This window comes from Hemiscyllium ocellatum, chromosome X (genome assembly GCF_020745735.1).
Source record: "Hemiscyllium ocellatum isolate sHemOce1 chromosome X, sHemOce1.pat.X.cur, whole genome shotgun sequence".
NCBI lineage: Eukaryota > Metazoa > Chordata > Chondrichthyes > Orectolobiformes > Hemiscylliidae > Hemiscyllium > Hemiscyllium ocellatum.
In genome coordinates, this window is record NC_083453.1 from 20,548,711 (window position 1) to 20,563,678 (window position 14,968).

General features: G+C 46.3%; 1 protein-coding gene across 1 annotated transcript in view; it reads right to left on the minus strand.

Moving 5' to 3' along the window:
• LOC132805755 (sodium channel protein type 8 subunit alpha-like) overlaps positions 1–14,968 on the minus strand; it is a 420,353-nt gene that overhangs the window by 312,216 nt on the left and 93,169 nt on the right. The window contains exons 7-8 of the mRNA XM_060820986.1: positions 14,127–14,190; positions 5,976–6,117 (exon numbers count right to left, since the gene is read on the minus strand). Coding sequence (XP_060676969.1) covers positions 5,976–6,117; positions 14,127–14,190 — 206 coding nt within the window. The remainder of the gene's footprint in view (positions 1–5,975; positions 6,118–14,126; positions 14,191–14,968) is intronic.

Below are 14,968 nucleotides of genomic sequence, written 5' to 3' on the forward strand. Positions count from 1 at the left end.
TACTGCACTGCAATGTCAGCTGAGTCGGAGCTCTGAAATTGGTACAATATGAGTGCACAAAGCATGTCCCCAGGTAAGTTGGAACCAGAGAAGCAATTTTGAAACTTCAGTTGCTGGAGAGTAAATAGATCGGAGGTGGACGGATTTGCAATGAGTTCCCATCACATGAAACAACAGGCCAAGCACCTGTGACTGTGAACCCGTGATGTGGTTTTGCAAGTTTATCAACACTCCATAGTTAATAACACAGTATATTGCTGACACCAACTATATAGCAATCTCTTGAACACTTTGTTACACCTCAGTTAAAATGTGTGTTCAATTATTCAAATTAATTGGGTTAATCCTTCTTTAAAATTGGGACATGCATTTATACACATATCTAGAATATTGCGAACAGTTTTGGGCCCCTTATCTGCTCAGCTGACGGTGGGGATGGAGGGACTCTCTTATGAGAAAAGGTTGAGTAGGTTGGACCTGTACTCACTGGAGGTTAGAAGAATGAGAGGCAACCTTATTGAAACACACAAGATTCTTAGAGGACTTGGCAACGGGGAAACAGGAGAGTGGGAGAGTCTAGGACCATAGGGCAACATCTCAGAATAAGGAGTTTTGCATTTAAGACAGAAATGAAGATGAATTTCTTCTCGCAAAGGAGAGTGAATCTGTGAAATTCTTTACCACAGAAGGCTGTAGATGCTGGGTCATTCAGTATATTCAAGGCTGAGACAGACAGAGTTTTAATCAGGAAGGGAATCAAGAGTTATGGAGTAAAGGCAGGAAAGTGGGGTTGAGGATTATCAGGGAGAAAGTGAGGACTGCAGATGCTGGAGATCAGAGTAGACATGGGCACCCGCATGGGCCCCAGCTACTCCTGCCTCTTTGTAGGATATCTGGAACAGTCCATCTTCTGCAGCTACACTGGCATCACCCCCCACCTTTTCCTCCACTACATCGATGACTGTATCGGCGCTGCCTCGTGCTCCCACGAGGAGGTTGAACAGTTCATCCACTTTACCAACACCTTCCACCCCGACCTCAAATTTACCTGGACCGTCTCAGACTCCTCCCTCCCCTTCCTAGACCTCTCCATTTCTATCTCGGGCGACTGAATCAACATGGACATTTACTATAAACCGACCGACTCCCACAGCTACCTAGACTACACCTCCTCCCACCCTGCCCCCTGTAAAAACGCCATCCCATATTCCCAATTCCTTCGTCTCCGCCGCATCTGCTCCCTGGAGGACCAGTTCCAACACCGTACAACCCAGATGGAAGACACTTTCCTCATTCCTGAAGAAGGGCTCATGCCTGAAACGTCGATTCTCCTGCTCCTTGGATGCTGCCTGACCTGCTGCGCTTTTCCAGCAACACATTTTCAGCTTTGAGGATTATCAGATCAGCCACGATCTCATTGAATGGCAGAGCAGACTCAATGGGCTGAATGGCCTACCTCTGTTCTTATGTCTTCTGGTCTCACTTCCTCTGAGAAGTGGTGGGACTGATATTTGGGTGGCAATAGAACTGGAGGTTATAAGGGGTATGTAAAAACCGAGGCTCTCAAATGCTCCATGCAACTGGAATTCTGTGTAAGGGTGTCAACTATGAATAGTGGAAGTGTGTTATTAGATGAATATCCAGCAGTTTTTTTCAAATATCTTTGGAATCAGGAAATAGTAAACAGAAATTTTTCTTTTGAAAATTAAATAGACCCGCGGTAAGGTACATTTACCCGAGATGGGATACGAACAGACCCTTTGGGCTAAATAGCCTTTTCTTCAACCATTTTGGGAAAAGCTTGTCTGTGAGATGTTTCATATGTCGCAAAACATCAAGGTGGAGATAGACAGATTTTTGATTCACAATGGAATCAATCATTCTGGAGGGCAGGATAGTGGAGTTAAGTTTACAATCAGATCATCCATAATTGCACTGAATTGCATAAGAGCAATTATATCAGTGGTTAGCACTGCTGCCCCACAGCGCCAGAGATCCGGGTTCAATTCCCGCCTCAGGTGACTGACTGTGTGGAGTTTGCACGTTCTCCCCGTGTCTCCTTGGGTTTCCTCCGGGTGCTCCGGTTTCCTCCCACAATCCAAAGATGTGCGGGTCAGGTGAATTGGCCACGCTAAATTGCTCGTAGTGTTCAGTAAGGGGTAAATGTAGGGGTATGGGTGGGTTGCGCTTCGGCGGGTTGGTGTGGACTTGTTGGGCCGAAGGGCCTGTTTCCACACTGTAAGTAATCTAATCGAATGGAATCTAATCTAATCAGCCATGATTAAATGGCAAAACAGACTTGGTAGGCCTAATTCTGTTCCTATACGTTATAATATAAGAGGCTTGAGGGGTCAAAAGGTCTACTCCTGCTCCTATTTCTTATGTTCTTACAATATGGAAACCTATTTGTCACGCATTACACACAAAGCACACACAGTTAATTTCCCTGCACTTTAAGATTCTGCTCTGATTATTTAATTAACATTGCCCTTCAGTTGTCCTATGCCATTGTTGGGCAATCTGACCAATGAATAGTCCAGTTATAGAATCTTGCAAATCGCGGGTAAATCAGTGTCAGCTACTTGTGTTTAAATCACCATTTTCTCCAATGGATCTCGAAACTGTCTCTCCTGCGTTTTCACTTCTCTGTAGTTCTTTTATGACTGTTTCCAGTTATCCAGGTCTGTTTGCACACAGACTCTGCTGCTGGCCTTGAGCCAGGTAAGGAGAGGAACAGCAGGTTGATATTGTGCAGCAGGAGCAGATTGGAGTCAGGACAACTGCCAGGAACGGAACTGCTATTTTAGACACAGTTAGCCTATGAATGTTACTCATAAGCTGCTAAGTGCCAAAAAATGAACAATTCTGTTGCATTTTAGAAGGGCAAATCAAGTTAGTATGCAAGATTTATTCCCTCCACCAACCAACCCTGAAAAAAGCATCTTTCTTCTCAATTTTCTACCTTCTGTATAATCTCCTGAATGTCTTGGCTTTTTGTTAGGATATTAGTTCCATGAGGGGCAATTTAAATGAGTCAGTTAGATCACAGAATTATTACAGTGCAGAATGACGCCATTTATCCCATTGTGCTGCACCAGCTCATCAAGTGAGCACCGTTCCCTCGTGCCAATCTCCCGCCTTTCCCCTGTGCCCTTGCAAATCATTTTTAGCCAAATAACCATCCAATGCCCCTCTTGAATACCTCAATGGAACCTGCCTCCCCCACATTCCCAGGCAGTACATTCCAGACCCTAACTACTCGCTGGGGGAGAAAGACTTTCCTTACCTCTCCCTCACTTCATCCCTTTCAATCTCTGTCCCCCTCATTCCTGTCCCTTTTCCATGTGGGAAAAGCTTGTCCCGATCTACTCTGTCCAGCCCCCTCCCCCATGATGCTGGAACCCTCTCTCAGATCTCCCTCTCAGCCTTCTTCCCTCCAGAGAGAACAGTCCCAATGTCTTCAATCTCTCCTCCTCACTGAAGTTTCCCATCCCAGGAACCATTCTGGTAAATCCCTTCTGCCCTCTCTCTCTCCAATGTGTTCACATCGTTCCTATAGCGTGGGGCCCACAACTGGACATAACCCTCCAGCTGAGGGTCTAACAAGGGTCTTGTACAAGTTCAACACCACCTCCCTGCTCTTGTACTCTAAATGGCTACAATGTGTGAAATAACTCCACAGAGGCCAGTATCCTGTCATTACGTCTCCCCTTATTTATACGTGGAGAGTCCTTGACTCTGATCCAGCTCCCTCAGAGGCAGCTCTCAGAGTGAACAGAACCTCTGACATACCTGTTTATATCTGTCAGACAGGACTCCCTAATTAAATCAGGTTAACGGCTCCAATCAGGGAACTCGGATTCTATGAGGTCCGCCTGGCTGACCTTGTTACAATCACTCCTGTCTGGTTCAAAATAAGTCAAGAGTGGGGGCTTGATTTGAAAATTTAAATTTTGCTGTAATTCTTTGCCTGGCTATGTCTAAATCATATACCTAATGAGAAGATATGAGAGATTCCAATTCAGATCTTTCTACCAATTAGAAAAAAAAATGTACTCCCTGCTATCTACCCCCAGACATCACTCTATGCATGAGGCTATATCTTCTCCTGATAATCATACACCTCATCTTTATACTGAATGTCTTCCTTGGCATTTGGTCAATTATTTCCTGGAATTTAATATATACACAACAACTGCATTTACTTAACAAATGCCCTGTCCAACATACAATAAAATTAGCCAAACATAACCTGTACCTACACCACCACCACTACCCCCCACACCCCACAACCCCCACCCGCACCTCCATCAGCATTTTCCTGGATTCATTAAGTCTACCCCATACCTCATTGGGGATCTAAACGTTGATTCACAATTGGGACAAGACTATCTGTGAATCTCATGCTTGAACCCTTTCACCTCTTTTGAACAGGAGTGAACCATCTGCTGCCTTCCAATCCTTTGGCAGAATTCCTGTTTCCAAAGATATTTGGGACATTGTAGATAGTATCTTGCGAATACTACAGTTTGAAAAAAAGGCCCCTGAAAACCACCAGGACCCAGAGATCTGCTTCTTTGCTCTTCATTCTATCATTGTACTTTGATGTCATTTTCTTGTGAATATTTACCTCTGGTGAAAGCTCTTCCGGATTTTTAAAAAAATAGTTCTGTAGGATTTCCTATTGTTTCTGTCTAACACTGCTATGCATCCTTTGGCTACCTCGACATTATGCTTTTGAAATTTCTCCCCTAAATTCTTCCATCACCAAACACCCCCCAGTCCTTTCAAGTGATTCTCCTTAAAATGAAATCTCTGACCACCATTGTTCCTAAATTCTCATTCCTTCTACTTTTTGACAATATCTTTATGAAGAGCTTTGGACAGTGTTCTATATGAAAGATACTGTAAAAGTTCAAATTGCTGTTGGATGCAGTAAACAATTTCCCACATGTTTATAAGGTTTATAAAATATACCATCATCTCAAATGTGTGCTTTTAAAATGAACTTAGCAACTACAGAAACCACATGAAATGGCATGTCAGCCTTTATTGCAAGGTAACTGGATAATAATGACACCACTTTGGAGTAATGTGAGCAATTTTCATCTGTATTTAAAAAGGATGCACTTGCAATGGAGGTGGTATAGTGAAGGTTCATGAGACTGATCCCTGGGATGAAATGCTGAGTAAACCGGGGTGATATCTTCTGGAGTTTAGAAGAATGAGAGGGAAACTTATTGAAACAGACATGATTCTAAAGGGTCCTGACAGAGTCAATACTGAGAGATTGTTTCCCCTGTCTGAGGAATCAGGAACACAATGGAGAGGGGGGCACAGTCTCAGGATAAGAGGCTGAAGCCTGGGTTCAACTCCCAACTGCTACAAAGATGTACAATAAAATCTCTGAACAGGTTAGTTAGGAATTATTGATAAAGGAGGGAGGAACAAGGGTGACTGTTGGACTGGCACGGTCAATAAACTCCCCGCACAAAATTGTGGCTCAGTGGTTAGCACTGTTGCGTCACAGCGCCAGGGACGCGGGTATGATTCTAGCCTCAGGTGACTGTCGGTCTATGTGGAGTTTGCACATTCTCCCATGTCCTGGTGCTCTGGTTTCCTCCTACAGTCCAAAGATGTGCAGGTTAGGTGGATTGGCCATGATTAATTGCCCATAGTGTCCAGGGATGTGTAGGTTAGGTGGATTTGCCATGGGAAATGTGGGGTTTCAGGGATAGGGGAGGGTCCGGGTGGGATGCTGTTTGGAAGGTCAGGGTGGACTTGATGGTCTGAATGGCCTCTTTTGACACTGAAGGATTCTATGAAAAAGGTTTAGATTGTTTGATCAACTGGGTTAGAATCTATTGCCAGTGACTGCAACTGTTCATACGACAAGCTTGTATACCGATTGTGTATGAAAATGAGCAAATTAAATAAGATACAAACACACAAGGATAAAATGCTTTGTCACTTACTAGCTGGTACAAATTTTCCCAGAAATCCTGCGTCATGAGTCGAAACAAGGCTAGAAAAGCCCAACCAAATGTGTCGAAACTGGTGTACCCATAGTTAGGATTTCTTCCTGCCTTCATACACAAATACCCTTCAGGACATTGGCTGAAAGAAATGTAACAGGTCATGTATGGCATTTAGTTTCCACAAGGGCACATTATGAAAGTCTGCATTTTGCCTGCATACCATTTTATTTATATATTTTTGCTAAGTGAGCACTTATACTACAATTTTTTCAGAATATCAGTTGGGATTCTGACTTCAGGTAACATGGGGTGGATTTTGTTTCACCACTTTGTACTTTCTTGTATCGCACACCATTTTTCATTGAAGTTGGGCAGGGGAGGGGAAGTAACTTTTTCTGGCTTCTCAGCCAATTGCAGATGACACAAAGATCAAGGGAGTTGTGGAAAGTGTAGAAGGTTGTAAAGCATACAGCAGAATAAAGGTCAGTTACAGTATTTGCGGAGAAATGGCAGATGGAATTTAATCCAGGCAAGTATGAGGTTATGCACTTTGGGAGATCAAATGTGAAGGGAAAATATACAGTTAATGGCAGGACACTTATCAGTGTTGATGTAGAGAGGGATTTTGGGATCCGAGTCCATAGCTCCCTGAATGCGACCACACAAGTAGATAGGGTGGTAGAGAAGGCGTCTGGCATGCTTACCTTTATTTGTCAAGGAATTGAGTACAAGAGTCAGGTTGTCATGTTGCAGCTTTATAAGACTTTGGCTAGACTGCATGGAAGAGTATTGAGTCCAATTCTGGTCACCACATTACAGAAACGATCTGGAGGCGTGTGCAGAAAAGGTTTACCAAGGTGCTGCCTGGATTAGAGGGTATGAGCTACAAGGAGAGGCTGGACAAACTACGGTTGCTTGCTCCTGAGTGGTGGAGGCTGAGGGGAAACTTGATAGAAGTCTGTAAAATTATGAGAGGCATAGATAGGGTTGACGGTCAGAATTGTATTTTCTCAGTGTTGAAATATCTAATATTAAGGGCATGCAGTTAAGGTGAGATAGGGAAAATTCAAAGGAGACATAAGGGACAACTTATTTACACAGAGAGTGGTAGGAGCCTGGAGTGCACTCCCAGGGTTAGTGATGGGGGCAGATACAATAGGGGTGTTGAAAAGACCTTTGGATAAGCACATGAATAAGCAAGGACTGGAGGGATATGGACCATAGTAGAAGGGATTAGTTGAATTTGGTGTCATGTTTGGCACACCACTGTGGGCCAAAGGGCCTATTCCTAAGCTGTACTGTTCTATGTTCTATGTTCAATGCAGTCGTCAAATCAAGCACCTGAATCGATACAGAAGTTCAAAACCAAGTGAGAAACCTGTTCAGTGGTTCACTCCTCCTTCCATAGGGATCCATTGCATGAATTGAACAATGAAGACTTTTTTTGTGTAACAAAATTGTGAACACATCCTTTATAAAAGGGGATTGACTTTGTTAACCAACAACAAGCACAAGGGAGGTTTTCATCTGTCATGAGGGACAAAGGTAATTCTCAACTGAGACCAGGTTCAGTTGAGGGTACTGTCTCTCCAGAAGGAGTGAGAAAAAGGGCAGATGGGAGACTTGTGCCTTCCTTGATGCATCCTGGTGAAAAACTACAGGCTGCCATTTTAGATGCGGGAAAACTAACCACTCCTTTGTTTGTGAGATTGTGAATTAGAAGAACTAAATATAGGAAATGAATAAAAATGCAATATAAATAAAAGGGCAAAGGGTCAGCAGCATGTTCTTGCTTCTATGTTACCAGAAAGTTTGCCAGAAAATTGAACAGTGCAAACGCAAACCATCAGCAACTTTTGTTCTTGAATAAATTCTGAACTATCCATCTTCAATGTAACCTGCTGTAAAACCACCCCCAAATACTTTATATAGTAAAAACATTTGCTGTGAATTTCTTGCTGCTTCCCACTAGTCTGTTTTTTTCATCTATTTCAGACAGGAAATTATCGAGTGTAAAATAGGGAATACCACCAGTATTGCTTTGAAAAGTCAGTTTGGATGAAAAATAGATACATCAGTTCCACCACAGTTACTGCCCAACATGCCTCACAGAATCTCACCCTGTAAGCAGGTAATGCAGGACATTTCGAAGGCTTTATTTCTGACACATCTTCAGGATACATCTACATTTCCTGATGAACGCGCAACTTGACAGGTTGGCTGCCATTAAAAAAAAAGAGCTCCTTGCATTCTCAAAGCCTTTCACAACCAGTGAAGTGAATACAGAGACTGAAAGATTGCAGTGGGTGCAGGTGGAAGACAGTGGCTAAGGTCTTGAGAGATGGTTGACGATTCCTCGACTGCATGCTAAACATATTTATAATCACGGATCTACATGAATGGCTTTGGATATCGCGACCCTGGAGACCTGTTTCTTTCCCCAACGTCTAAAAAGCGAACTCAAGCTGCTCTTTAATGCAACATTGCCATCCAATGAATGCAGTCTATTGGAACAAGGTTGTCATTCAGCATGCCGTCACTGTGAATTTTCTCATGTTAATGCACCTTGGGCACATGCACCAAAAGAACCTGGGGACTACACGTCATGGGCTTGATTCAGAGAACTGAATGCCAATTTAAACCTGGGCACACTAGTAACAGTAAAACAATCACACCTGGGATCTGAATGTCACCAAAGCTCTTAGGGGTAACAATAATGATATGAAAATAAGAATGCCAAAGAAGCCATTCAAACCACTGCAGGTAGACTGCATTCAGCAAGGATAAGATGGTCTTAGATACTGCAAGACCTTTTGAAAATTTCTTGACAGAGCAAAAAAAAAAGTGGGATGTTTCACAATCTGACACCCTCATACAGAAATAGCTTTCCTTAAAATTACTGGCTGCCAAAATCACAGCACAAGATAAGACTAGCGTGAAAGCACACTTCCAAGTGTCAGTGTACTGAGTAAAGGAAAATTCATCAGTGAATTAATTTGCCATATATAGGTCAGTAACTGAAGCCTTGTTGCCCAGTTGCCAACCCTTGTTATACTATATTGTTGGGAAAGGCTTGGTTCAGTAAGATGCATGAATAACATGTAAACAATATTCACTTAAGACTTTGCAGGCAAAAGTCAACTTCAGTAAGAGAGACAGTTTAGCAACTGCCCCCTGACATTTAACAGCATTACCAATGAATCCCTCATTGTCAACATGCTAGGGGTTACTATTGACCAGAAACTCAACTGGACTAGCCATATAAACACAGTGGCTACAAGAGTAGGTCAGAGGCTAGAAATACTGCGGCTTGTAACTCATCTCCTCCTGACTCCCCATAGCCTATTCACCACCTACTAGGCCCAAGTGAGGAATGTGATGGAATATTCCCCACTTGCCCCTGGATGGGGGCAGCTCCAATAACACTCAAGAAGCTCAACACCATCCAGGACAAGCAGCTACTTCATTGCCATCACATCCACAAGCATCCATTCCCTCCCCCACCAACTCTCAGTAGTAGCAGTGTGTACGACCGATACGATGCACTGCAGAAATTCATCAAGGTTTCTCAGACAGCACCTGCCAGACCCATGACCTCTTCCAAGAAGGACAAGGGCAGCAAGTACTTGGGAACACAACCCCCTGCGTATTCCTCTCCAAGCCACTCACCATCCTGAGTTGGAAATATATCATCGTCACTGGGTCAAAATCCTGGAAGTCCCCCACTAATAGCAAAGTCTACCAGTAGAATGCATAGAAGGCATGAGAACATGTACATGTGAAAGGACATGTGACGCTATTAAGGGAGCCCAACATTGGGTGCTATACCCAGCCACTATTACAGAGGCTCAGGAGGGCTGAGTGAAATAAATGCAGAGCAACAACATCAGCACAAAAATGTAACAACAGATCACAACAGTCTCTAAGGGCAAAATCTGAACAGCAACATTGGGCTATGGGTGAGATTGTGGCAAAATTGTGCGACACGTCCAGTGAGACCAATCTCGACACAACAAACAAATTCGATATCGGGAAAACACAACAAGGAAACCAGAGGGAGCACCTGGAGGCTTCAGCTCACCGCCCACTCTGAACAGTCTCCATGTCACACACGAGGCATCAACATCTCAGGGCATGCATTATGGAGAACGCACACTCATGCACACACACACCTCACGCCAACAGACAGCGACATCCAACATGTGCCAGCCTCCAAGAGCTCTTCTGGGCCATCTTCGATTCACTTACAGGACGTTTCAGCCGTTCAATGCCACCCTCGGGATGGCCTGGGAACTGTCATTGTAATGCTGCAATGAGAACACTGCGCTCAGGTACTCTGACCCACAGCTCATGGCCTGGACCGGGCTGGATCGACAGGCTGTCCACTAACTCACCCAGAGATTCCTCACTCCGAGACAACCATGAGAAACACAACATCCCTGCCAGGACTTGTCCCTCAGTCAGAGATACCAGGCTCACTGTGCTGCTGTCCTGTCACTCAGTCAGAGATACCAGGCTCACTGTGCTGCTGCCCTGTCCCTCAGTCAGAGATACCAGGCTCACTGTGCTGCTGTCCTGTCACTCAGTCAGTGATACCAGGCTCACTGTGCTGCCCTGCCCACAGTCAGAGATACCAGGCTCACTGTGCTGCTGCCCTGTCCCTCAGTCAGAGATACCAGGCTCACTGTGCTGCTGTCCTGTCACTCAGTCAGAGATACCAGGCTCACTGTGCTGCTGCCTTGTCTCTCAGTCAGAGATACCAGGCTCACTGTGCTGCTGCCCTGTCCCTCAGTCAGAGATACCAGGCTCACTGTGCTGCTGCCTTGTCCCTCAGTCAGAGATACCAGGCTCACTGTGCTGCTGCCCTGTCCCTCAGTCAGTGATACCAGGCTCACTGTGCTGCTGCCTTGTCCCTCAGTAAGAGATACCAGGCTCACTGTGCTGCTGCCCTGTCCCTCAGTCAGAGATACCAGGCTCACTGTGCTGCTGCCTTGTCCCTCAGTCAGAGATACCAGGCTCACTGTGCTGCTGCCTTGTCCCTCAGTCAGAGATACCAGGCTCACTGTGCTGCTGTACTGTCCCTCAGTCAGAGACACTAGGCTCACTGTGCTGCTGCCTTGTCCCTCAGTCAGAGATACCAGGCTCACTGTGCTGCTGTCCTGTCCCTCAGTCAGAGATACCAGGCTCACTGTGCTGCTGCCTTGTCCCTCAGTCAGAGACACCAGGCTCACTGTGCTGCTGTCCTGTCCCTCAGTCAGAGATATCGAGTAAAAAGTGAGGTCTGCAGATGTTCCGAATTTTGTTGGTTGGAATGTAGTCCGGAGTCCGTGCGGGATCAGTCGGTTCCGTAGGCAGGTACTGAGGAAGAAGATGTGGCTGTGGTAGCGAGTCTGTTTGAGAACGTGGCTGAAGAGCTTCTGTGCAGAGGAGATGACCTGGGGGGTGCAGTGAGAGAGGGACTCACTGAAATCCTTGTAGAGGGAGGAAGAGAGCTTCTTCAAGGAAGGCATCCTTGTTCCGAATTTTGTTGTTTGGAATGTAGTCCGGAGTCCGTGCGGGATCAGTCGGTTCCGTAGGCAGGTTTCCGAATTTTGTTGGTTGGAATGTAGTTTCCGAATTTTGTTGGTTGGAATCCACACCCCCCACCAACCCAACCTCCACTCCCGGCACCTTGCCCTGCAACCGCAGGAGATGCAAAACTTGCGCCCACACGTCCTCCCTTACTTCTCTCCAAGGCCCCAAGGGATCCTTCCATATCCGTCACAAATTCACCTGCACCTCCACGCACATCATCTATTGCATCCGCTGCACCCGATGTGGCCTCCTCTATATTGGGGAGACGGGCCACTTGCTTGCAGAACGCTTCAGGGAACACCTCTGGGACGCCCGAACCAACCAACCCAACCACCCCATGGCTCAACACTTTAACTCTCCCTCCCACTCCACCGAAGACATGCAGGTCCTTGGACTCCTCCATCGCCAGACCATAACAACACGACGGTTGGAGGAAGAGCGGCTCATCTTCCGCCTGGGAACCCTCCAGCCACAAGGGATGAACTCGGATTTCTCCAGTTTCCTCATTTCCCCTCCCCCCACCTTGTCTCAGTCGATTCCCTTGAACTCAGCACCGCCCTCCTAACCTGCAATCCTCTTCCTGACCTCTCCGCCCCCACCCCACACCGGCCAATCACCCTCACCTTGACCTCCTTCCACCTATCACATCTCCATCGCCCCTCCCCCAAGTCCCTCCTCCCTACCTTTTATCTTAACCTGCCTGGCACCCTCTCCTCATTCCTGATGAAGGGCTCTGGCCCGAAACGTCGAATTTCCTGTTCCTTGGATGCTGCCTAACCTGCTGTGCTTTAACCAGCAACACATTTTCACCTCAGTCAGAGATACCAGGCTCACTGTATTGCTGTCCTGTCCCTCAGAGATACCAGGCTCACTGTGCTGCTGCCCTGTCCCTCAGTCAGAGATACCAGGCTCACTGTGCTGCTGCCCTGTCCCTCAGTCACAGATACCAGGCACACTGTGCTGCTGTCCTGTCCCTCAGAGATACCAGGCTCACTGTGCTGCTGCCCTGTCCCTCAGTCAGTGATACCAGGCTCACTGTGCTGCTGTCCTGTCCCTCAGTCAGAGATACCAGCCTCACTGTGCTGCTGCCTTGTCCCTCAGTCGGAGATACCAGGCTCACTGTGCTGCTGTCCTGTCCCTCAGTCAGAGATACCAGGCTCACTGTGCTGCTGCCTTGTCCCTCAGTCAGAGATACCAGGCTCACTGTGCTGCTGCCCTGTCCCTCAGTCAGAGATACCAGGCTCACTGTGCTGCTGCCATGTCCCTCAGTCAGAGATACCAGGCTCACTGTGCTGCTGCCCTGTCCCTCAGTCAGAGATACCAGGCTCACTGTGCTGCTGCCTTGTCCCTCAGTCAGAGATACCAGGCTCACTGTGCTGCTGTCCTGTCCCTCAGTAAGAGATACCAGGCTCACTGTGCTGCTGTCCTGTCCCTCAGTCAGAGATACCAGGCTCACTGTGCTGCTGCCCTGTCCCTCAGTCAGTGATACCAGGCTCACTGTGCTGCTGCCCTGTCCCTCAGTCAGTGATACCAGGCTCACTGTGCTGCTGTCCTGTCCCTCAGTCAGTGATACCAGCCTCACTGTGCTGCTGCCTTGTCCCTCAGTCAGAGATACCAGGCTCACTGTGCTGCTGTCCTGTCCCTCAGTCAGAGATACCAGGCTCACTGTGCTGCTGCCCTGTCCCTCAGTCAGAGATACCAGGCTCACTGTGCTGCTGCCTTGTCCCTCAGTCAGAGATACCAGGCTCACTGTGCTGCTGCCCTGTCCCTCAGTCAGAGATACCAGGCTCACTGTGCTGCTGTCCTGTCCCTCAGTCAGAGATACCAGGCTCACTGTGCTGCTGCCCTGTCCCTCAGTCAGAGATACCAGGCTCACTGTGCTGCTGCTGCCTCCGAACCACAGTCACATCAAAGGAGATAGCCTTCACTCAGGGCCAGCCTCCATACCCAGTCCAGGAGCTTGGACAGGGTCAGTAAGCCACTCGGGACAGTCAGAGTCAGGACCCTCTCCTCATAAAGGGTAAGGAGCGGAATGTCAGGCAGCCCACTGCCCGTCTTCAGCCTTTCTGTCCTGTCGGGAGTTGGTTGTGCTGGTCGAGTGGGGAAGTTCATTGACCTTCTTTCCACACTGCTCGGCTTTCCTCTAGACAGCTGGGACTGCATTGACACTGTTTCCTTTCCTCCCTGCCTGGAGTCACAGCATCACAGACGTTAGCTATCAACATTACCTGATCCAAGAGGCTAATCTTTAAATAGGTGACTGGGAGAGCATGATAACAGGGTTCCGCATTCTCTGCAATGGAAACCACTGAGTAAAAAATGGAGAAAGGGGTCTTGGCTGATTTATTCTCTCTGTAGTTTAACAATTGCAGATCCTCAACAGTTGCCCAACTGAGATCAGCACAGACAATTGTGGAAGCTTCTGGTCTTTGTGACTAAGTCCCACATCAGACAGACAAATTCAATTGGAAGAATCTTTTACAAATACCGAGCTACAAATCTTCGCGCAAACTTTGAACAAATACCATAATTAACAAACAGGGTGGGATTCAACAATTAGAAGATAAAACTTACCCGGCATCTGTGCTGTTTCCACAAAGCAATGGATCACCCATTCCTGCCACCCAGTAGAAATTTGCTGCAAGGAAACAGAATAATGTTTTAATTAGGTTCATTTCTTCACTACAATAATTAATCTTTTGCTTTTCCCCCACACAATGTGTAATTAAAGCTCTGAAAAACATTACAAATGTTACCTAATACCACAATCGCAGTTGCTATCAGTGAGAAAATTTGCGACATTCCACAAAAAAGAAACGAACCGTCAGCTCCAAGGTTCGGCTGCATTGTTTCACAGCCTTTTTTAGCCCCCTCAAGCTGGTATGGTAATCACTCTCTTCTTTAAGCCATCCCATTTGGCATGCCTTTATCACATGAAGTGTTGGTCTCTTGTTGCTCCAAAACAGTTCTGGTTGAGATTGCAAATGGATTTGTCCAATAGGGATTGGCAAATGTTTATAACCAGCAGGATTATAAAGACGAGTGCAGAGAAATGTATCAGAATCTTGTACAGAATACATTTCCAGTGATCATAAATATGCCACAGAGAAGGAGGGGAATCAGTCTTGAATATCCAGTGCAAGACATACAACCGGGTAGGTTGTATGGAGTTGTCTTGAGTAACTTTGGAAGGTGGGAGAGGATGAGATAAGGTTTGCAAGACATTCCTCTCGAGACCAGATTTGTTGAGTAGAATGTATAACAAGGTAAACAATTGTGGAACAAATTAACTGACTTCGTGGGACACATGGCCTTTTCTCATTGTGGGAATCCACTGTTCCAGTCAATTCAAATGGCTAGTATTAAAGATGAAGCTAACATCTAACACACAGCCTCATTGAAATAGGGGCCTAATT